Here is a 24328-nt window from a genome sequence, read left to right as displayed (position 1 = left end):
ATAAAACATGAAAATAGATTAAGGGAACTCAGTGACACCATCAAGCCTAGTAATATTAACATTAGAGGGGTCCCAGAAGGAGAAGAGAGAAAAGGGGGAGAAAATTTATTGAAGAAATAATAGCTGAAAACTTCTCAAATCTAGGGAGGAAAACAGAAATCCAGATCCAGGAGGCACAGAGAGCCTGCAACAAAATCAACCCAATTACCAAGACAGTAATTAAAATGGCAAAAAGTAGTGACAAAAAGAGAATTTTAAAAGCAGCAAGAGAAAAGAAAACAGTTACATTCGAGGGAAACCCCAAAAGGCTGCCAGCTGATTTTTCAGCAGAAGCTTTGTAGGCCAGTAGGGAGTAACATGGTAGATTCAAAGTGCTGAAAGAAAAAAACCCTGCAGCCAAAAATATTCTGTCCAACAAGGCTATCATTCAGACTAAAAGGAGAGAGAGAGTTTCCCAAAGAGACCAAAATTAAAGGAAACCATGACCACTAAACCAGCACTATAAGAAATGTCAAAGGGGACTCTAGAGTGGAAACAAAAGACCCTAAGAGTAAAATAAGTAGGAATCACAAAAGTAGTAAAAATAAGTGTATCTATAAAAATCAGTCAAGGGACTCACAAAATAAAAAGACATAAAGTATGACACCATTTACCCAAAATGAGGTGGCCAATAAAGTAAAGAATGGGTTCAAACCTAGGTGATTATCAACTCAATATACAGTGCTATATGCAGAAGATGTTATATACAAACCTAATGGTAATCACAAACAAAAATCCAGTAATAGGTAAAAAATAAAGACAAAGGAATCCAAGAATATTACTAAAGAAAGCCAACAAACCATGCGTGAAGACAGCTTGAAAGGAGCAGAGAAGAACTACAAAAACAACCATAAAACAAAGTAACAAAATTGCAATAAGCACACACCTGTCAATAATTACTTTGAATGTGAATGGACTAAATGCTTCTATCAAAAGATATAGGGCGACGGAATGGATAAAAAAGCAAGACCATCTATATGCTGCCTACAAGAGACTCATTTCCAGACCTAAAACCATATGTAGATTGAAAGTGAAGTGATGGAAAAGCATTTATCATACAGATGGAAGTGAAAAGAAAGCCAGGGTAGCAATACTAATATCGGACAAAACAGACTTTAAAACAAAGACTGTAACAAGAGACAAAGAAGGACACTATAAATCATAAAGGGAACAATCCAACAAGAAGATAGTATAAATATTTAGGCACCCAACATGGGAGCACCCAAATACATAAAGCAGCTAATAACAAACATAAAGGAAATAATTGATAGTAATACAATAATAGTAAGGGACTTTAACACCACACTTACAAAAATGGATAGGTCATCCAAACAAAATGAACAAGAAAATAGTGGCTTTGAATGACACCTTGGGCCAAATGGATCTAGCAGATATATTCAGAACATTCCATCCTAAAACAGTAGAATACACATTCTTTTAAGTATACGTGGAACCTTCTCCAGAATAGATAACATGTTAGGCCACATAACAAGTGTCAACAAATTCAGAGAGACTGAAGTCATACCATGCATCTTTCCTGACCACAATGCTATGAAACTAGAAACCAACTACAAGAAAAAATCTGCAAAGGACAGAAATACATAAAGGTTAAATAATAGGGTACTAACCAATGACTGGGTCAAACTAAAAGTCAAAGAGGAAATCAAAAAATACATGAAGACAAATGAAAATGAAAACACAACAGTACAAAATCTTTGGGATGCAGAAAAACCTGTTCTAAAAGGGAAGTGTATAGTAATACAGGCCTACAGAAAGAAGCAAAAAAATCTCAAATTAACAACCTAACTTTACATCTAAAGGACCTAGAAAAAGAACAAACAAAAACATTAGAATGGAAATAAACAAAACAGAAACTAAAAATAATAATAATAATTGTAACCAGGAGCTGGTTCTTTGAAAAGATCAACAAAATTGATATAGCCATTCTCATAAAAAAAAGTGGGTGGGCTCAAATAAACAAAATCAGAAATAAATAAGGGAGAAACAATAACACCACAGAAATACAAAGGACTAAAAGAGAGTATTATGAAAAAGTATACACCAACAAATTGGACAACCTAAAAGAAATTGATAAACTCCTAGAAGCATATAACCTTCCAAAACTAAATTGGGAAGAAATAGAAAATTGAACAGACTGATTACCAGCCATAAAATTGAGTGTGTAATCAAAAAATTCCTAACAAACCAAAGTCCAGCATCAGATGGCTTCACAGGTGAATTCTACCAAACATTTAAAGAAGAGTTAGTACCTATTCTTCTCAAACTATTCCAAAAAATAGAGGATAAAAGGAAAGCTTCCAAATTTATTCTGTGAGGCCAGTATTACTCTGATACCAAAACCAGATAAAGACACTACATAAAAAGAGAACTATAGGCCACTATCTCTGATTAACATAGATGCAAAAATACTTAGCAAAATATTAAGAAATGGAATCCAACAATACATTAAAAAATCATTCAGCATCATTAAGTGGGATTTATTCTAGGATGCATGAATGGATCACTATTTATAAATCAATCAATATGATATTATCTCATCAACAAGAGAAAGGGAAAAAACCTTATGATCATTTCAACAGATGCATAGAAAGCATCCAACAAACTACAACATCTATCCATGATAAAAAAAAAAAAAAACCTTAACAAAGTTGGTCTAGAGGGAACATACTTCAACATAATAAAGGCCATATATGAAAAACCCACAGCTAGCATCATATGCAATGGGAAAAACAGAGCTATTCCTCTGTTACTCAATATAGTCCTAGCCACAGCTATCAGACCACAAAAATAAAAGGCATCCAAATTGGTAAGGAAGAAGTAAAACATGCACTCTTTACAGATGACAAGATACTATATATGGAAAACGTGAAAGACTCCACCAAAAAACTACTAGAACTGATGAGTGAATTCGGTAAGGTTTTAGATAGAAAATCAATATACAGAAATCCACTGCATTTCTATACACTGATAATGAAGTAGCAGAAAGAGAAATTAAGAAAACAGTCTCATTTACAATTGCACCAAAAATAATAAAATCCCCAGGAATAAGCTCAACTAAGGAGTTGAAAGAGCTGTGCTCTGGAAACTATAAAGCATTAATAAAAGACATTAATGATGACACAAATGAAAAGATATTCCATCCCTATGGACTGGAAGAACACACATTGTTAAAACATCTGTACTACCCAAAGCAATCTACAGATTTAATACAAATCCCTATCAATCTACCAAAATCATTTTTTCACAAAACTAGAACAAACAATCCTAAAATTTGTAGGGAACTGTAGAGGACTCTGAATAGTCAAAAGCAATCCTGAAAAAGAACAGAACTGGAGGTATCACAATCGCAGATTTCAAGATATATGATAAAACTATAGGAATCAAAATGGCATGGTACTGGCAAAAAAAGAGACACACAGATCAACAGAACAGAACAGAGAGCCCAGAAATAAACCCACAATTATACAGTCGATTAATCTTCAAAGAAAGAGGCAAGATTATGCAATGGGAAAAAGTCTCTTCAACAAATAGTGCTGGGAAACTGGACAGCTACATGTAAAAGAATGAAACTGGACCATTTTCTTAAACCATACACAAAAATAAACTCAAAGGGATTAAGGACCTAAATATGAGACCTGAAACCATAAATATCGTAGAAGAGAGGACAGGCAGTAATTTCTCTGACACCAGTTGTAGGAACATTTTTCTAGATTTGTCTCCTGAGGCAAGGGAAACAAAGGAAAAATAAACTATTGGGACTACCTCAAAATAAAAAGCTTCTGCACAGCAAAGGAAACAATCAACAAAACTAAAAGAACCTACTCAAGATATTTGTAAATGACATATCCAGTAAAGGGCTAGTATCCAAAATATATAAAGAACTTACATAACTCAAAAACAAAAAATAAACAATTAAAAATGAGCAGCAGACATGAACATTTCTGCAAAGCAGACATATTGATGGCCAACACAGGAAAAGATATGCAATATCACTAATCATCAGGAAAATGGAAATAAAAAACCACAATTACCTTATACCTGTCAGAGAGGCTTAAAATAAAAGACAAGAAATGACAAGTGTTGGCGAGGATGTGGAGAAAAAGGAACCCTCGTGCACTGTTGGGAATGCAAACTGGTGCTGTCACTGTGAAAAACACTACAGAAGTTCCTCTAAAAATTAAATTAGAATTACCATATAATCCAGTAATTCCACTACTGGGTATTTACCCAAAGAATACAAAAATACTAATTCGAAAAATATATGTACCCCTTTGTTTACAGCAGCATTATGTACAATAGCCAAATTACGGGAGCAGCCAATCGTCCATCAATAGACAAATGAATAAAGAAGAGGTAGTAGATATACATTACTCAGCCATAAAAAAGAACGACATCTTGCCATTTGCAACAACATGGATAGATCTAGAGGGTATAATGTCAAGTAAATCAGTCAGAGAAAAACAAATACCATATGATATCACTCATATGCAGAATTTAAGAAATAAAACAAATGAACAAAGGAAAAAGAGAAAAACCAAAAAATAGACCCTTAACTATAGAGAGCAAGCTGACGGTTCTCAGAAGGGAGGTGACCAGGGGCGAAAGTGGTGAAGGGATGAAAGAGTGCACTTGGCATGATGAGTAGCACTGAGTCATTATGGAATTGTTGAATCACTATATTGTACACCTGAAACTAATATAACATTGTATGTTAACTATACTGGAATTAAAATAAATTTAAAATTAAATTAAAAAAAATTTTTTTAAAACAGCATGCATAGTAGAAAAATAAACAAGATCCATCTATATGGAATATTACACAGCCACAAAAAAGATGGCATCATGCCACTTGAGACAATATGATGGACCTACAGGATATTATGCTAAGTGAAATAAGACTAAGACACATACCATATGATTCCACTCATAAGTGGAACCTAAAAAAAACCCTCAAATAAATGAATTAACAAAAAGCAGAATCAGACCTATAAATACAGAGAACAAAATGAAGGTCGCCAGAGGGGAGGGTTGGTGGGGGGGGGGGGGGTGGGGCAAAATGGGTGACGAGGAGAGGAAGACAGAGGCTCCCAGTAATGGAATGAGTAAGTCATAGGAATAAAAGGGACATCCTAAGGAACACAGTCAATGATACCATAAGAGCAATATGATGATATGATGGTAGCTACACTTGTGGTGAACACAGCATAATGTATAGACTTGTCAAGTCACTATGTTGTACACCTGAAGTAATATAACATTGCATCGACTATACTCAAATAAAAAATGTAAACATGAAGTTAAATGTTTTTTTTTTTTTTAAAAAGAGGTAAAGCCCAAAAGAGTATCTATTGTACGCTACCCTTCATGTTAGAAAAAAGGATACGGAAGAAAATATACAGGTATCCATTTATTTGTGTGAAAGAAATAGTCTTTAAAAAAAAGAGTCAATTTTGCTATAACACAATATATTCATACCTAAAAATCTCCACATTATGCAAAATTCCACAAGAAAAACCAGAAGGTTTATGGGGGAACATGGGGTACAACACTCAGTAAACCTCAGACACACACACACACACACAGATAGGAACCTAATTTTTAAAAAAGCAGCAACACAATTTTACAACATTAAGTAGTTAAGAAGTGTACTGCAATAAACATGTCACTTAACCTAGAAAAAGCCTTGAAGTTTGCTTGTGGAATGGCGAGCAGGACGGCTGGTGCGAAGGGGTAGAAGAAGGCTGTAGCCCCAGGTATGGATGGGCGTGACTTCTAAGACACTGGTGAACCAGGGGGACTCAGAGATGTCTATAGTATGTGCATTTTACGTATTCTTACCCAGCTCAGGTCAGCTGGGTATACTTTCTGGGTTCACCTAGAATTTCTCATGCATGAAACTGTCCATAAACAAACACGAAATACACATGAAACTCCAACTGTTTTCTAAGATATATCAATCATGGTGGCACAAACCTGCTTTTTCAAAACAAGCATTACTGCAAAACCATACAAGAAAGACAAATTGGAAAGTAATGAGATTGATTTACCAACAGGCGGTAAGTGGGAACAGACTAGCAAGAATGGGGAATGGGAAGGAGGTAGTAGAGTCAAGGGAGTGACACTTCTCTGAGTATATTTTTGGGGTAGGTCTAACTCTTAGAACCCAGGTAATGTTTTACATACTAGCCCCCCCCCCCAATAAATAAATAAATAATATGAATCAGAATGTGAGGAGAACCCCAAATGGAAAGCAAACAGCAACAAATAAACCCAACTATATCTCAAATGAATATCATAATCACACAGAAGAAGGTGGGAAAGGAAATAGGCAAACCTAAGGAACTCCGGAAAGAAGTGCTTTTGTTTTGTTTCATTTTAACCAACAATATTTACTGATGGATTGATGAATATAATTTTAAATAGAATAAGAAGGCACAACCATGAATTCAAACCATATTCAAATACCAAAAGAGGGAAAAGCCATAAACTTAGGAACTTAAAATATTCAAGTCAAAGAGCCTCTGAGGTACTGAATAGATAAGTACCAGACAATTCTTCCCTTTTGTACGATTCCTGTATTACATCACTTGATCACAAAGCCAGAATGATACTTCTGTAGAATTTCTCATTCATTTATACCTCAGCCATCCCACCTGACTGCTCCTCTGTTCCTCATTCCTCTCCCTTTCCTTTGCAGTGATATTCTTCAGCCATTCCCTTCGTAAGGAATTGTGTGCACATCTTCCTTCCAAAGCAAGGAAGCAAGCAAGCAAGTGATGAGTCAGGGGAAGTGAGCCATGGGCAGATATATGAATGAACAGATTTGGACATTAGGATGGCGACTGCGTGATTCAATGAGGTCTTTAAGCTGACTTGGGCAAATAAGCTGCTCTGGCTTGCAGAAAGGTCTATAATGCCACATCATATTGTGCTACCAATGCCAGATCCCATGTTTCCAAGAAGTTAACAGTAATCTACACAAGGAGATACGTAGTCAATGTAACCAGGCAGCTCAAGGGACAATACAGTCAATGCTTTGGACCTCCTAGCGTAATCATTTGGCAACTGCAAAAACCTTCAGGGTCCTGAGGACAATATTTAAATCTCTTGGACAGATAAATTAGGCATAAACCATGCGGCAGAGATGGGAATACAGGAGGCGTTTAGGGTGCCCTAGCTCCTTGTTCAGAAACCCATGAGAAGGCCCCCCAAGCATACTGTCAGAGAAGCCACTCTGGTGGTTGACCGTGCCTCAAGCTGAGTAAACCTGCAGGCGTGTGGCTATTTTCTGAAGAGGAAGAGTAGCCATATGGGTACTCTGTGTGTGGAGAATCAGATGCCAGACGTTGAGGGACCTGGGAAAACCACCGAGAAGTGTGGCTTGACACCTTTCACCTTTTAAGATGAACATCTCCATCCAGCAGTCCTTTGATGACAGAGCAGACTGCAGGAGACCAAGAGATGGTCATATTCTCTGACAGAAATGCTGGGTATATAACATCCCAGAGGCTTATTTATGAGCAAAAGTAGATAAAAACTACCAGACCATAGAACAACCTTGCCAAGTTAGATATGTATTTAACAGGCACAGCTTGGGGTGCCAGGTAAAAAAAAAAAAAAAGAGGAAACTCAGGCATAATAAAAAGCAGGAAGACTGAAAGATCAAGTGAGTGGTATGCCGGGTGACAGAGAAGCAAAGGACATATGGGAGAGTTCGCAGGAGGATGCTGAAACCGAGCTGAGGGAAGGCAGCATGGCTGCAGTCTACACCCAGGGAAAGCTAGCTTGGCCGGTTGGCGAGAGTCGTTCCCTCCATCCCTCCCTTTCTCAGACAGGATGGACAGACAGCATTCAGCAGCATAACTGGGGGAGATGGTCTCTGCAAATGGGGAACAGCTGAATGGATACTGAAGAGAAATAGGCTGGATGTGCCATTCTGTCACGTCCTGTTTGCCCCAGAGGCAGGTTTGTGTTAGCAGAGCACACGTGGGGCTGTCCTGCAACAGTGGTGTCTTGGCCGAGAGGGGCTGATGGGGTGGAGGTGGGGCTGGGAGGAGGACTCTAAAGTTCCAGTTTTTAAATACTAGAGAACGAGGAACTTTTTAGTCAAGAAACTGGATGCTAACTTTCTGTTCTATGCCCACTTTCCCCAAAACCCTAACTAATTTTGCAAACAATACGGCACCATCCCCATCCTGATCAGCCTCCTGGATGGCCCTGTGATGCTGCTCAGTTGCTGCTCTGGGAAATTCGCTCCAGCCTTCATGCACAGCCTCTGGACAGCTCATTGTGGGAGATCCTGTCATCTTTATCCAAATCATATAGCCGAAAAGCAAAGTATAGTTCGTTGCTTCAGAGTTGAGTGGTTCTGGTCCACTCTCATCTTTGCTCTTAGCACTATATTAAGTGGGTTGGAAATGAGCCAGTTTTTATGAATCAGCGGAAGTTTACCTGGTCTCTTCCCTCTGGAAAGAAGGCACTAATGAGCCATCTCCCCGTGGGCTGATGACAAGTTCTGGCATCAACGGGAAATCTTCCCAGCTGAGGGCCCCTTTCTCGCCTTTGTCCGGGCCGGTGAACTGGCTGTAGAGGCGGGTGATCTGACTGTGGGAAAGGCTGCTCTCCTTGATCTCCTCGAGTTCTTTATTCCACAGTAACCTGGAGGCCTGAGGCTCCAACCCCAAACTCCCCTAGGAGCAGCTGTACCTGAAGCAACAAGTGTAAAGCTAAAGACAAAAGGATCTGTAGACAAATATTGTACTCTCGCTGGAAAATTTATTCTTCACAAGAGAATGAACTAAAAATTCCAAAACTACTTTATGTGCAGGATAGGACTGAGCAAATATGTTGTAGATAATGACAATGAGTTTGTTACTGCTAGAGAGAGGAGTTACAAATGAGGAATGGGGAAAGTCTAGAATGAATCCTTTGGTATTGGATTACATCTAAAATATCAGTATAAATTCATACATATTTTCTCAAACACACAGATATACACATGTATCTGCAGATGGATAGGCATAAAATAAACATGTGTCTATGTGCATGTATGAGTATCCAAACATATTTCTTAGCTCTGTCATCTGAGAGGGCCTTAGAAACAATGATACTTTGGTAACCCTGAATACATCTACTGCCCACATCTTCTTTCTTTCTTTCTTTTTTAAGATTTTATGTATTTATTTGACAGAGAGCGAGAGAGCACAAACAGGAAGAATGGCAGGCAGAAGGAGAGGGAGAAGCAGACTCCCTGCTGAGCAGGGAACCTGATGCAGAGTTCAATCCTGGGACCCTGGGATCACGACCTGAGCCAAGGGCAGGCACTTAACTGACTGAGCCACCCAGGCGCCCTGCTTACATCTTTCTAAATGCCATTCCCTAAAAAGATAAACCAGGGATCCTTGGAGAAATTTATTCAAGGACTGGGCCAGGGGAAATGTAAGATAGGCCTAGAATATCTTAAGATGCTCAAAAGCAAGAAAGTGCTCAAAAAATAATAGGAAGCATGTCGAAAGGGCACAGAAGCCAACCTGAATGAGCTCTCAATAGCTAAATCTGGGACACTTTGAGCAATAAAATAAAGATAGTAATGGATTATAACTCAGAAAATAAAGATCTGAGTCTATACTGCTATAAGGAAATTGGGATAAATAAATACATGTATGGGGGGGTAGTTCTTCCTTACAGAAAAATTCTAATGAATAAGTGTAGAAGTATTGATACAAATTTTAAAAATCACCATTAGCCAAATATGATAGTAATAATTTTTATGGGCAATAATCATTGATGAATGCTAAAATTAGTTGGGTGAAATTATGTTGAGAAATAGGATGTGTGCATCGTCTCAGAGTTTCTCCCCACAAGATACTTGTTGATTACAAACAGAAAATAGTAATTTTAGCTGCAGAAGCTGACAGCCACCATCTTAGCCAAGTGATCAAAATTAACATCAGCAGCAATAGGGCACAGCTGTATATGAACCTCCTGAAACAATGCAATGAGATGACACTTTCGTGGGATTCTTGACAAAAATATTTGACCTCAATCTAACCATAAGAAAAATGTTAGACATTCTTAATTAAGGAACATTCTAGAAAATAATCAGCCAGCACTCTCCAAAAGTGTCAAGGTCATTAAAGCAATGATTGAGGAATTACCACAAACTGAAGGACACTAAGGAGATTTGACAACTGAGTGCAATGTGGGATCCTGGATTGGATCCTGGACCAGAAGAAGAACATTAGTGGGAAAACTGGTAAATGCCAAATAAAGCTAATAAATTGGTAAATAATATTTATCAATGTTAATTTTCTGCTTTCAATAAATATACTGCGGTTATATAAAATGTTGACATTAGGAAAAGCTGGACAGAGTATATGGGAATCTTCTCTATACTTTTGCAACTTCTGTGTAAATATTCAGTTATTTCAAAATACAAAGTTAAAACACACACACACACACACACAGCCATAAATATTCCACAGTTCCTGAGTTGGGACTTGTACCCCAGTGCCTATGATAGATATATGGCTTCTGGAGAAAGTAAGTTCAACCAGGACAAGCTTAGTTCATAATTTCTTTTCTTTAAATAGCAAAATTCAGAAGACCACAGAGAATCTAATCTAAGATAATCAGAAATTGCTATGGTATGTGACACTTTAACCCCTAGGACCCCCTCATGGCACAGATTCCCATCTGAGGGTGAGCTGCTACGACGGACTGCACAGGGGGTGCAGCTCACCCTCGCCCTCTGCTGAATGGGCTGTCCAGCTCATCTGTTCTCATCAGTAAGTTACGTTGGTATGGGCCGCAAATACTCAAGACATTTACCTGCTCTTCCCCTGTGCAAGTCTAAGGCAGGCATTCCTGTTGGATCACAGCCAACCTTTCCCACACGGTCCAGAGAGCCACTACTGATCAGAGTCAGCACTTGAGCTGAAACATCTCCTGTTGCTGCTTTCAGCTTGCAGTCAGGTCCATGGGGACCCTTGGAGTCTAAGTCCCTGCTTAGATTCTGAGGTTTAGATGGAAAGGCACGGAAATCATCCTTCCTCAAATGTGGTAAGATGCGCCAGCAATTTCACCAAGCGTCCCTCTCCAGCTTTTGTCAGTGGTCTGGGGCCAGAATATCTAACAGTGTCTGTGGCAGTGGATGGCGAAGCTTGACATGAGATGCAGCGCTGTGGCAAAGGTTGATCAGGTTCCCGAGGAACACCGAAGCCTAAATCCTGACCTTCAGGACTGACAGTTAATTCATTCCACCATATGGTGTTAACAGTTATCCTCTGTGTCAGGCTTCATAAAATTAGCCTGGGAAGAATATCAGGTATTCTTTGTCATTTCATAGCCTGATAGTAGTTTTCTAACTTATCACACTATGCATCCAGGGATTTTAAAGTAAAAGTCTGTCAAATCATACTTTTCTTCTTACCGAGGAGGTGCATCTGAAAGACGGGACACTCCGACGGCCTTACTGGGAAGTAAGTGAAGGCAATCACTCAAACGAAGACCCAGACCGCCTTGGTCTTAGTCTAGAGCTATAAACAATGACCACGTTCACGCTTCCATTTTCTATCAAGAAAAAAATGGGTCTTATGGGAAAGCAGCTTCTGAGAACAACGAAACTGTCTTACAGAAGAATGACAAGACTAGCAGTGGAGTTCTGAGCCAAGAGAGGGCTTAAAGACTAGAGTTGGCAGGAGGGGCATTTCAGCTGTATTTGACCTGCCCTGGGATAAAGACCTTCTCACTGCCTCACTCTCTCTCCCATCCCCGGTTCTGTCTCCTCTCATCCAGCCTCTCCCCTCCTTCTTTCTCCATGAGTCCTCACTGGAGATTTCTGATAATTCTATTGGTTTACAAAACCGAGACTGAGAAATGCTGACCGAGCCTTTCCTTTGTTGTAAAAGAATTACACAGACCACAGTGTCCCAGACAGGTGGTGTTTTGGTTTTCTAAAATATCTTCATAGTTTTGCAAGCTCTCTCAGAAATATTCTGTTGCTTTATGGCCCATCTCAAAATGGTTCTATCCATCCAATTAAGTCTCTCTTGCTTCAGTCTAAGTGCTTTCCTTTATCTCATCCAGTTTGCTCCTTTAAATCAATTACCAAAAATTCTAACATAGGTATGAGAATCTTTGACATAAAAATTCTCCCCTAATCCTGAAACCTTCAATTCCTTCATTCTGCCTAAAGAAGTGAGTTCAAATCCTTAGCCCAACTCTCCAGCCTCTATATGATCTGGTCCTAACATACCTTTCCAGATGGACTGCCCACAAATCCGTTGCACAGACCTAGACCTCAGCCTAACCAAACTACATGTGCTTCTTGAGAAAATATCCTGCACTCTCAAAACAATATCTCCACTTGGAATGCCCTCTCTCCCACTGTGGCCTCTTATTTATTCATTTTGAAGAAAATTAACTGACACAAAAATGAGAGACATAATTTCTGCCATATAGAGTACATGGGATAGTAGAGAAAATTGTATGTTATTAAGTATAAGGTTTTAGCACCTAACTGGTATGTGGTGTTAGAATAGGACTGGATGTTAGGATTAAACTTTATGGTAAAGGGAGCATCTGAAAAGGTCTTGAAGGATGGGGTAGAATTTCCATGTGTAAACTGGGAGGAAAGGGATTATAAGCTGAGGAAACCATGAGAGCAAGCTTACACAGGCAGGAAAAAATGAAGTGCATATACATAAATTCAAATATTTTGGTTTGGCTGCAGTGCTCCAGTAGACCGGATCTTGAAGGACCTTGAATGTTAGACTAAAACGTCTGAATCTGTTACACAGACACGGGAAATTAGAAGAGTTCTGAGCACAGAAATAACATGGTCAGAAAGACCAGTGCTTTATGAAGATACCATGCCATGTGTGTATAGGGTTAACTTCCTCAATTTCTAGAGGTTTCTTCTTGGTATAGTAGGGTTGGAAGAGCCTGACATTAGTTTCAAATGTAAGACTACAGGAGTGGTGAGGCCTGCCACATGCTCCATTTAACTCAGCTGTCAGCTCTCACAGACTGGCTGTTAAGTAACTTGTGACTTTACTCGTAGCTGCTGTTCTGATATGGGACTATCCTTGGGACAAGTCAGCACAGCACCTACGACATGCAACTATACAGCTACTGACCCTGGCAGATACTTCTCCCCCTCTATACCCATTTTCGAGAATCACCAGAAGCAGTTTGCTTTTGAGACGCCATCAGTTCTCCTGTTCCCCGCCATAAGATGCAGGCATCATTATGACCTTGACGTCCCCCGGACCATCACACCGGTTCCTGTTTTCCTCGGGAAGTGAGGAAGCATAGGTAGCAAGTACTTTAGATGCCTTAGACACAAGCAAGCCAGGGGTGAACGCCTGGTACCACACACTTCAGCAGTCAGGGTCCAGCCAGGAACACAGACTGATCCACAGCAGTTATTTTAACAGACAGAACTCAGTACCGGGAAGGTACTGCAAAACGGACATAGCAAACGGGAAACAGAGGCAACAGAGACAGTCAGTGCAGAAAGGAGCTGACACACCTAGGACAGAACCGAACAGGGAGCAGCTGGTGAGAGAGAAATGTTACTTTCAGAGTCCCGGCAGAGTGCGGAAGAATAGATGTGCAGCTGACAGACGACAGCCAAACAGGCAGCACAATAGCTAATGACAGCCTTAGCCCACGAGCCCCGTTAATATCAAATACTGTGAGAAATAAAGAAAACTCCTTACTGCAGAGTTTAGTTTTGGAATTCTTTCTTTTGAAAACATGGGCCTGGCTGTGGAACAGTGAATAAAATTACTGCTTTGTACACATCATTCCAGAATATGCTCAGGTTCATGTTTTCTTGCACACCTGAGACATTCCGCTGCTCTAAGTAAAAGCAGACAATGGACTAGCACTCACAATAAGACAGAATGAATTACTGACACACACAACAACTTGGATGGATCTCAGAGGCATTATGCTAAGTGAAAGAAGCCAGTATCAAAAGGTATGATTCCATTTATATGACACTTTCAAAAAGACAAAACCGTAGTGATGGACAACAGGTTCTTGGTTGCCAGGGGCTAAGGGGGGGGCAGGTATGACTCTAAAGGGATAGCACAGGGGACCTTTTTGAGGTAATGGAAATGTTCTGAATCCTAATAGTGGCAGGGTTACATGAGTCTAGGCATGTGATAACACTCATAGAGCTATACTAAAAAAGGAGTCAATTAAAAAGGGGGGGAAATGTAAAAAATAAAGGTGGAACATGCATGGCTTGTGCATAGGAAGGTTTTATCTTTTCTTATTTTTTGAAAACTTTGCTGTGGTAAGGTTAAGTAGGACCCTACTGAGCTCTTGCCACAACTGGCGTGAGTTACAAGGGAAAAGTGTCCCTTGGAGTGAGGCCAAAGGTACATGTCTTCAGTTACTGCACACCTTGGAGCCTCCAGCTGAGGGCAAGGCAGGTGGGCAAGGGAGGAACTCTCCCCGCACCGATGGGCCATTGTGGGACTCACGCTGCCTGCTCCTGTGATTTGGGGGAGGGTATTTGTGCCATCTGCAGCAGTTCAAAGCTTCCTTCTTCCCTCCACTTCAAAGCCTGGCCTGCCTTTTTCCCACTCATGTCTTTTATTTGGTGCTAGCGACCTTTGAGGACTGATACTGAATGGCCCTTGGCAGTGACCCCACTAATTGGCAAAGCTGGCCACAGGGGATGAATAAGACACTCACTGGCATCAACATCACACTGATCATGGTCCAGTGGGCCTTGTTTTGTGTTCTCCTTGACAGTCCAGAGCAATTCCTGTGAATAAATGACTGAGCAGCAGCAGGAAGTGGTCTCCCTCCTGGTCTCCCTGGAGCCCTCTTTTCCATTCACATGGGGACTGCCGTCCACACAGGCTTCAAAGTAGAATTCTGTTCTGCTCAGCACATTTAAATCACTTCATTAATAGAACACCATTAAACAAAGTGTTCCTGAACTTTAAAATACATAAAATCATTTTGCATTCCATCACCCAAAGAATTTTCCTTTGGTTCCAGCTGAGATCAAACGGAGAGAGAGATTCTTGGCGGCTACATGCTGTCTTTCACAAAGACTCTCTCGCGGTGGAAACTGCGCCATTGCCACTGCATTCAAGTTCTGCTCACTAGGGGCCAATCTCATACCCAAGACATTATCAGACCATCAAGAGGGTGGGATTCACTTTTGAGTGAATGAGCACATATTCTTTTGTGTTTGGCTTCTTTCACTCCACATACTTTTTTGAGGTCAATGTTGCATGTATCAATACTGTGTTCTTTTTTATGGCTGGGTAATACTGCGTTATATGAATATGGTAGTCCCCAATTTGTTTATCCATTCTCTTGTTGGTAGATAATGGAGGTATTTCTAGTTGTGAGGACTTGGGGGGGGGGTCTTTTACAAGTTAAGTTGCTATGAATATTTTTGTGCAAGGCTTTTTGTGGACATACTCATTCTTCTTACCTCCATATACCTGAGAGGGAATTAGAGGGCAGACATCTGCTTAGGTTTGTTAGATAATGCCAGTCTCTGAAGTCGCTAGACCATTTTACATGCACCCCATCAATTTATGAGAGTTCTAGTTGCTCTTCCTCTGCACCAGCACTTGTTATTATTGACCTTTTTAAGTTTAGCCCCTCCAGTACACAGCAGTATGTGACTGGGGTTTTCATTTGAATTCTCCCAATGAGAAATGATGTTGAGGGATTTTGCATATGCTTATTGGCCTTTCGTATATTTCCTTTAGCCAAGTGCTTCTCAGGAGAATTGAGGAAGTGGTGGTGGCAATATCTGGCAGGGAAGAGAAATAAAGGTATGATTTGGAAAAACAGACTTATCAATGATAAGGCCACTTTTCCCAGTTCTGAATATTTCTGCATTTTGGTGTTTTAAATAGACAGTAATATATAAAGTGGTTAAAAGAAGAACTCAGTTGGCACTTGTTCCTGAATATCTCCCTCCCGGCCTATAACCACTATCCACAATTCTGCCTCAGAGACGTGTTCCTTTGGGCTTCTCACTAGGAGTTCTCAGCACATTAACGTGAATGCATCTGTGGGCTTCTGTCAAGCCTCACAGCTGGCTGGGGGTGCAGTGGGAAGGGTTTGGGCACTTGGGGGTGCTGCGTTCAGGCCCTCTGGGGAAAGCACGAAGGCCCTGGCTTTCCTGGGGGAGTGGCAGAAAAGGCAACACCAGGAAAGGGAAGAAAGGCTTAGGAGAGAGAGACACAGGAAGACCCTAAACTTTTCCTTACTTCATTCTGTTTTCCCACAGCTATTCACTTTGGTACATGTTGGAGTTGAGGAGAGAGAAAAGGGAGAAGCACAGAATGAGTCAGAAACGATGTCACTAAGCATGTTTGGAAGAGCACAATGCCAGCCAATAGGAGGCTCTGGGACAGTGTCATGGAAAGAGAGTGCTATGTAACTGCAGCAGGAAGAGTGCTGAGTGAAGAAGGTATCACCAGCTTCCTTTAAGCCTTCCAGAAAGATCGAGGCACTTTCTGTTTATGTGCAACACATTCACACACTCCAGTAAGAAAAATCTGAGGCAGACAAGGTCCCCTCCGTCTCCTAGATAGGCCGTAACGTTGTGCAGAATTGCAGGGACCTGGTCTCAGGACAAATGGGCCCCAGGGTGAAATGAAAGTAAGGTCCCAGATCCCCTGACTAGGAACCCATGTGGCTTGTAATGGGCATCTTCGCTCTAAGGTTTTATTCCTATATTCAAGCATACCACAGCATCCATTCTCTAGTGAATATTTCTCATGTTTAAGACAGCATGATAGTAATGAATCAGCTCTGAAAGTCAGCTGCTATAAATGCCACGTGTTATCAGATCACACACTAAAGCCAAATTTTCAAAACATTTTCTGCTGAAATACCCACAACATTTTAACAGATGTCTTTTGGAGAGTCTAGAGGCAAAATAAGCTCCCATCAGCATATAAAATAAAACCCCAAAGAAAGTAAAATGCGGAGGGATTATATTTTTCTTTTGGCAGTAAGAGAAAGGTTGGGGAAAATCTTGAGATGTTTGGAGAAATGCTTGTTCACAGCCACAAAACTGAAGAAATGCATAGTGTCTATTATTCTTGTTCTGAGCATTGACCCTAAGTATGTAGCTCTAACTTTCATTGAAGCAGTTTCATGGGCAGGTAGGGAAAGGATCTGAGAGTGTAAATTATGGGCCAGCAGGGACAGAAATGGGGTGAAAGCATCAAAGAGGCATATTTTGTCAGTGACAGGATGGGCAAGACCAGTAGTGGCTGATTCTAAAATGTTCTCATCTCGGAGTCTAAGGCCTCTTAAAATCAGGGGTAAGAGGGCCAGAATGGGAGCCTGGAAAAATAAAGAGACACTTTTATGTGTGTGTTTTTGTCCAACATTATGAAAAAATCTGAAAGTACAGAAAAGTCAAAAGAAGGGGGGCAGGGAGAGGGTGGTTGGTGATGGACACTGGGGAGGGTATGTGCTATGGTGAGTGTTGTGAAATGTGTAAGCCTCACGACTCACAGACCTGTACCCCTGAAGCAAATAATATATTATATGCTAATAAAAAAATTAAAAAAAAACAAAACAAAAGTCAAAAGAACTGTATAGTGATGAGAGAGAGATCATTTTTCATGTGACACTTTGGTTCCCCGGGTGCTATCTTTGACCTTCAAGAAATGTTCTTGAATGAATCAATGAGTGGTCTAAGAGGCTTCCCACATATTCCAGGGAAGCCAAGGTTGTTCACTGCTACTCCTGCATGGGGTGGTAATTCCAAAAACAGGACACCCTATGGCTCTGCTTCTGTTCTGCCTACCGTTTTGGATGCTCCTTGCTCATGCTGTCTTGTCTCCTCCTTACCTTGTTATCTTTGACTTTGTGTTGGATGTGGTAATGCAAAATTGTATGTGGAGGTAATCTGATATTATTTCTTTTGAGAGGATTTTTGTTTGCTTGGGCCAGGCACATGGGGGTGCTAGCTAGCAGTGCAACAGATTTTACTTAAGCATTACCAAGGCAGTAGGAATACAGTTATGAACAAAAAATGGTTTCTGCCCTTGTAGGTCTTACTAAGAATAAGCAGAAGGATTCATTTAAATAGAGTCCTTAAAGGATAATTTAATTCATACAAGTCTGGCCAGCATGCAGCTTTTCCTCACCTTATCCGTGCACAAGGGTTAAGGACCGGCATGCTGGGCTGGACAGAGATGCCCAGAGGCAACAGTGCTCTTTCAGTTTCATTTTATTTCTTAGGTAGTTTTAGAAAAAAAAATCCTATGACCTGATTATATCACCATATAAAAGTCGAATCAGAAATAATCAGAACCAAAGAACAAAGTCCTTCCACACACAAGCTCCAGAGCACCTACTTTCAGGCCTAACAAGCTGGAGGCTTGAGCTCCTATCAAAACAGCAGAGAGGCGGATCAGTTGAGAAGGAATCTTCAGTGGAGTGTAACCTGCAGAGACCCTGACCTAACGATGGTTGACCAAAACAGAAAAGTCTCTCTCTGGACTTGGAGTCCTTAGTCATTTCCAAATGTTACCTCATACTTATTTAATGGCATGGTGGGGGCAGGGCGGGTTCTCAAACTGATGAAAACTAAAAACCACTCCTCATCCGTCACTCCTGGAAAAAACATTCAGTAGGAGAGCTGACTTAGAAGGTTAAAGACAAACTACCAGAATTAATATATTAATATCATTAATATGTTTTATTCCCTGCAGTTTTCTGCTGTGTAATTCTTTAAATTCTTTCATGAGACACCAGAGCCTTTGGTTTCTTGGAAACGGGTTCCTTCGCCATACAGGCTTTGTTTTCAGGCTCCCTTTCTCCTGCTTCCATGATTTTGCTCTCTACTTGGCATACCCTGGGGTCTTACTTGAGACCTACACATCACTATCTATGATGGAGGCTAGGAGAGAAGCGGGGTAACGTCTGAACTCAGGCCACATACAGCACATCTGTCAAAATGATCATTTTCAGTGAGGGAGCCACAGACCCTATGAAATCCTTTGTCTTAAGTAACATCCAGATCAAAGTTAACTGGGCCTGAGGAGATGGCATTTGCTTTGCTTAAAAATTAATGAGCAACCCTGTCACTTAAAATTTAGAAACTCAGAAGAGAATCAGACCTGGAGTGCTCCACCTCCAAAACAGAGGTCTGCCATAGGCTTAAGAAAAATCAGAACTGGAATACTGAGCCTCTGATGGAACCAAACGCGGCTTGTGGTTTCCTCTATTTTTTTCACCTACTTGCACTAAAATGATCAGTGCCCTTGGATTCTATGGTGTCTGCTTCCTCCTGAGATCTTGACCACAAACCTTACTCTTTTGGAGTTTCTCATCACTATTAAAACACACAAGGCTCATATCATTCAAGGGTACCAATAATTTTTTGAGTTCCTACAAGGAGGAGCCACTTTGCTGGCATCATGGAAGACTGAAAAGAATTTATAACCTAATAGAAGAAAAAGACACATCCAGGAAGAATTCAGGTTACGTTAAAGCAATGCTATAGGGAAAGTGCTGTAATAGAGGCCTAACTGAATCTAAAGCTGACATGGTTTAGAGTTTAAGAGAGTTTCAATGTCCTACTCAGTAGATCCTGAAAAGGGGATTCTAGTTACCTGATTATTCTCCAAACACGACTGGCTACATGATTTGTGGGGCCCAGTAAGATGAAGACGCAGGGCCCCTTACTCAAAAAAGCATGGTGTCCTTCTGAGTGCGGGACCCTGTCACATGCCCTTAAACCTGACCCTGTCTTCAAATACAGTCTGTGAATATGGGGAAGAGGCAGATTTTAAGCAGCCTGAATGAAGAAAGTGCACACAGGGAATTTTCTTCCAAGTAGTTCACCGGAAAATAAACTCACTCTGAGGAAAGAAAAGAATTCTGTCTTTTCCAAATTAACAAATGGGACTGGGCTCTAAAAGAAAGTTACCATTTGCAAAGTCGATGTCACAGATACGGCACAGCTACATGGTAAGGTTATGTAATAATGATAGTAGCAGTAGCACGGGTAGCAGCTGACAGAAGTACAGACCTTATTAAGTGCCACCATTTTTCACAGTCAATTCTGTCAACTTACTGCTCATTTAATCCTCAAAACAGCCCTGGAGGGCAGATAGATGCTATTATTTCCCTATCTTACAGACGAGGAAACCGACCTTAGAAAGGCTGAGTCATTAATTGTCCCTGGTCACACAGTGAATAAATGGTAGAACCAGGATTTGAAGTCAGACAGTATAGCTCCAAAGTCTGTGCTCTTAATCTGTCTTTGAAATCAGGATATATATGGAGGGAAGGGAGGGAGGGAGTCATCCTGGTATACTCATTCATTACTATCTCAGATTTGACTTAACCAGGGTATACTGTGTGTTGTGTGCATGTTTTTAATTTTTGCTTTTTTTTGCATTTCATGTTCATAGTTTAACAGCACCCGTTCGCCCTCCCCCACTGAGTGTTGCCACATGACCCCATGGAGTAGAAAGGTACTGGTTCTGAGAACATTACATCACAGCCCTATCCCATTCTCTCCAGACTTTCTTCTCTCTTTTAACTATGGCAAACTGTTCTTTCTAACTAACAGGTATTCTTTTAAGTCCACTTCAAGAGTGATATTTTCCTAACTTGAATTAAATAAAATGTGATTTAGACAGCCCTGTCATTGACTTTCTTTCTCACTTACCTTCCCCCTCTAAATTACAACGAAGGCTCTGTTCAAGACAGGCATCACCTAATGCCACTCCTGGACCTTAGACTTCGAAGGAGAGAAATTTCCAGTTTGCCCTGTATTTATCAGAACTATAAAGATTCAGCTTCTCAAATCAAAAAAGAGAACAGGACAAAAGGATTCTCTGGCAGCCAGTTGTCCCTGTCGCCATTAAATAAAACACGCTTTTGGCTGCCAGTCAGAGCCTATAGTCAGGTCACTATTCTGTCTTTGTTCCCCAGTCCATTGTTATTCAAGGAAGGAATCGCCTACAAAATGTGGCCTCTGGTGGTGGGGGTTTCTCTCCAGCTCTTGCTCTTTCTCCCTCTTTTTCTGTCTCTCTTTTCGAATGCACCAAACTTTTTTTTTTCTTTTTGGAAGTTACCTAGGAAACAAAGTCTTTTGTGCTCCAACTTTATTTGAGCTATTCGCTTCGCTGGGAATCTGCACAAAAGCTGAAGAGAAAAGAAGGTTGCTATGTTTTACTAAAATGTTCATGCCGAACACATTTTTCTCAAGGTGGGGGGAGTCATATCCTGTTGGGTGTGTTGGGGGGCTTTGCAGATACCTCTGACAAGGTAAGCAAATGCTGGGGGGTTAACTTAAACAAATGGCTCTAGAATCTTCTCTTTATGAGGACCTGAGAACAGTTTGACAATATGTGAATCCCGAGTCAGCAGGACATGATGCTTCCAAATGTGAGGATGAGAAAATTTTTTTCATGATTTTAGGACAGAATATTATCAAAACTTAATTGGAATAAGAAGGGAAAATATTTATTTTATAGAAACATTCACTTTCCTCCAAATTATGGAAAGAAAGAAAACTAGGGTCAGTGGTGAAAACTGGGTCTTTTAATAATCTGGTTTAGAAGCCCAACCCCGAAATCAAAATCGGAGTGGAGCCTTTTTAGGAGCCCAGCCCTGAAATAAAAAGTAGACAATACTAATATCTATCAAGGGCTGGGATGGAGAAGTTTCAAATGTCATACCAAAGTCAAGGCCTCTAACTCCACAGCTAGAAGAAAAGCTTCCCACTGCAAAAGCTGAAAGAAACTAAGATCCTTTACTCTTCCGAATTTGAAAAAGAAAGCCTCTTGGATCTTTTTCCCCATTAACTGCTTTTGTGTTTTCCACTATAGTAAGCGGGGGAGATGGGCTGCTTTTCCGTGTGCACACAGTGTTGATGAAACTACATTTTTGAAATGTTATTCACAAATGCCACAGTTCTACAGTAAAATTAACTCCTTGTGATTTCATCCAGCCTCTCAGAGTAGATAGGCTTGTCCTTCGGGTGATATGTTCTGGAATGTTTCCTGACTCTAGGTTTTCTGGCACATTTTCTGAACCTTTCATAGGCATCTAAATCATCTGCTCCCTTTGATTCCAGTCATGTAGGGCTCTCAAGCCTTTCATTAGGAATATACAGGGAGATAGATATCCAGAATCTACCTGTCCCTGGGTTAGAAACTAAGATTTTCCTTCACTTTCAAGCAGGGGGAACCTATGGCTACCCTGTCTCTCCTCTTAATTCCATTTAACCTGAAAAGCATGCTCCTTAAGTCCATTTTTTCTTTTGTGTCGCTTGACTATTGAAATTGTAACTTTCAATTAGTGGTGCTCACTAACTATTTCTAGGAATTCTTCCTTTGACCTAAAAGCTTATTTCTGACCTCACTGCTCTTAACTCAACTGTGAAATTCCTTGATATGTTGCTTACATATAAACCATGCTGGCTAAGTCTGAATGTACTTCATTTGCAGTCCCATCCCCCGGAGGATGAAGATACAGATGTCATGTTAGGGCAGAGGCCAAAAAACCCAGTACACAATATCCCCTCGACACTGGACAAGCAGACCAACTGGAGCAAAGCACTGCCTCTCCCAACACCAGAGGAAAAGATGAAACAAGACGCCCAAGTGATTTCTTCTTGCATTATTCCCATCAATGTCACTGGTACCGTTCTGTTCTTTTCTTACGGGCAGTCGGGTCACAATATTCTGTGTTTTAAATATGTTCAAAACCTGCGCTGCTGGGCGGGCCAGTTAAGAATACTGCTTTGTAAACAAGCAATACCTTTTTCATCAAAATACAACCCAGAAGATGTTCAATATGCTTTTGTCAGGTTTTGAACATCCATTTGCATATGTTCTGCTAGGCTGCTTGTTATGTAAATGATGGACAGTTTCTTTTTGAAAAAAGTCACCAAATAGCTCTTTGGTCATAGCCGACTGAAATAATGGAGAAAGCGGCAGTGATTAGTCACATGATAATGATGCATGGCACAGCAAAAAAGAAAACAGCAAACCCCAGGTCTCTCAAACTGCCAAGTAATGATCCTGTAGACCAACTATAAAATCTGTTTTCAGGCTTCTTTGGATGAAGGTAGGCTTGTTTCAAAGATCATTTAGATTTCCGCATTGATTTTGGCAATTTCTGACCTAAAAATATGCAGATTCAAAGATGAAAGCTGAATTCTATTCTAATCTAGCCAGCCTGGCTTACATTCCTCTCTGCCTTCCTCTTCTTGTGTACTGAGGGTTTAAATGTTAGCCTAGGTTGAACGCAAGCCTGTCTAGACTTTTCTTGAAAAGTTTATCTGTAGTGACCGTAGATGCCAGGAAACGATCTACTAATCTTAGCTGCAAGTGAAATAATGTTGTGAAATATTCTCACTTTCAAAGATACACAGAAAATAATCTATCCATTGAGCTTTCTTTAAACAGCTCTGATAGTTATGTTTTAATTTATTTGTATATTGAAAATGTCACAATGGCCATGTTATTACTTTTATCCTGGTACCATGTGACTAAAGACGGCATGTCACTCGAGATGCATTTTGGACATGGCTATTATTAATCCCACTCAGATTTCTCTCACATACAGTGGGGAGCAAATGATGACCAGATATCTGGTATAGATATTATTTCCTTCCTGAATAACCGGAGTTCTGGTTGATCAGCTGGTTATGAGCTAGGAGAAGTTTTCCTGATGACCTACTCAACTTGCAGAAGAAATTATTCTAAGGATGCATACTTTATCTGATCTCCATAATCTAAATGGGCTGGGGTTGGTAGATGTCAAAATGTATCATTTTGGCATCCTCTTAAACTAACTTTCCCTTCTGGGAACATTTGATTATAAGCAGCACCTGCTTTCTTCACAGCACTGTAAGTAAATTTTGTTTTTAAATTTAGTTCTTTGATTATGGGTCTTGTGATTCAGGAAAAGGGAAGATCTTTCCTTCTGCTTTATTTCAGGAACTCTCAGACTAAAGCCCAGATTATATGTTGATTTCAAGAGCTTTAATGAGAACGCTAATTTTGTCCATATAACATAAGTGTGTCTGTGTGCCATGTGTTCTGTAATTATTATGAGTAGAATGAAAGATCTTAATTTTTGGTTGGAGCTAATAAAGGAAAATCCCATTAGTATGAATTCTCCAATAATATTATAATTATTCATCATGTGATATCTCACAGATTTTTTTAACGTGAGTTCTAGAAACTGTTGTCACTCTGATGATAAGCAGAACTCAAACTGCTTCATTTTA

General features: G+C 40.2%; 1 protein-coding gene, 1 long non-coding RNA gene and 1 pseudogene across 4 annotated transcripts in view; 1 reads left to right on the top strand and 2 right to left on the bottom strand.

The window, feature by feature from the left end:
• Nucleotides 1–24328, bottom strand: part of LOC132007583 (uncharacterized) — an 84976-nt gene that overhangs the window by 46510 nt on the left and 14138 nt on the right. The window lies entirely within an intron of this gene.
• Nucleotides 1–24328, top strand: part of NHS (NHS actin remodeling regulator) — a 335272-nt gene that overhangs the window by 297792 nt on the left and 13152 nt on the right. For 2 of the 3 annotated variants that reach the window (XM_059385794.1, XM_059385796.1), the window contains exons 4-5: nucleotides 20493–20555; nucleotides 22539–22731. In XM_059385794.1, coding sequence (XP_059241777.1) covers nucleotides 20493–20555; nucleotides 22539–22731 — 256 coding nt within the window. The remainder of the gene's footprint in view (nucleotides 1–20492; nucleotides 20556–22538; nucleotides 22732–24328) is intronic. The other variant, XM_059385795.1, reaches the window with a different exon arrangement.
• LOC132007658 (calcineurin B homologous protein 1-like) lies at nucleotides 8163–14796 on the bottom strand (annotated as a pseudogene).

This window comes from Mustela nigripes, chromosome X (genome assembly GCF_022355385.1).
Source record: "Mustela nigripes isolate SB6536 chromosome X, MUSNIG.SB6536, whole genome shotgun sequence".
In the NCBI taxonomy this organism is placed as follows: Eukaryota; Metazoa; Chordata; class Mammalia; order Carnivora; family Mustelidae; genus Mustela; species Mustela nigripes.
The sequence above is the reverse complement of the archived record's forward strand: the minus strand, read 5'-3'. Positions and strand labels throughout refer to the sequence as shown.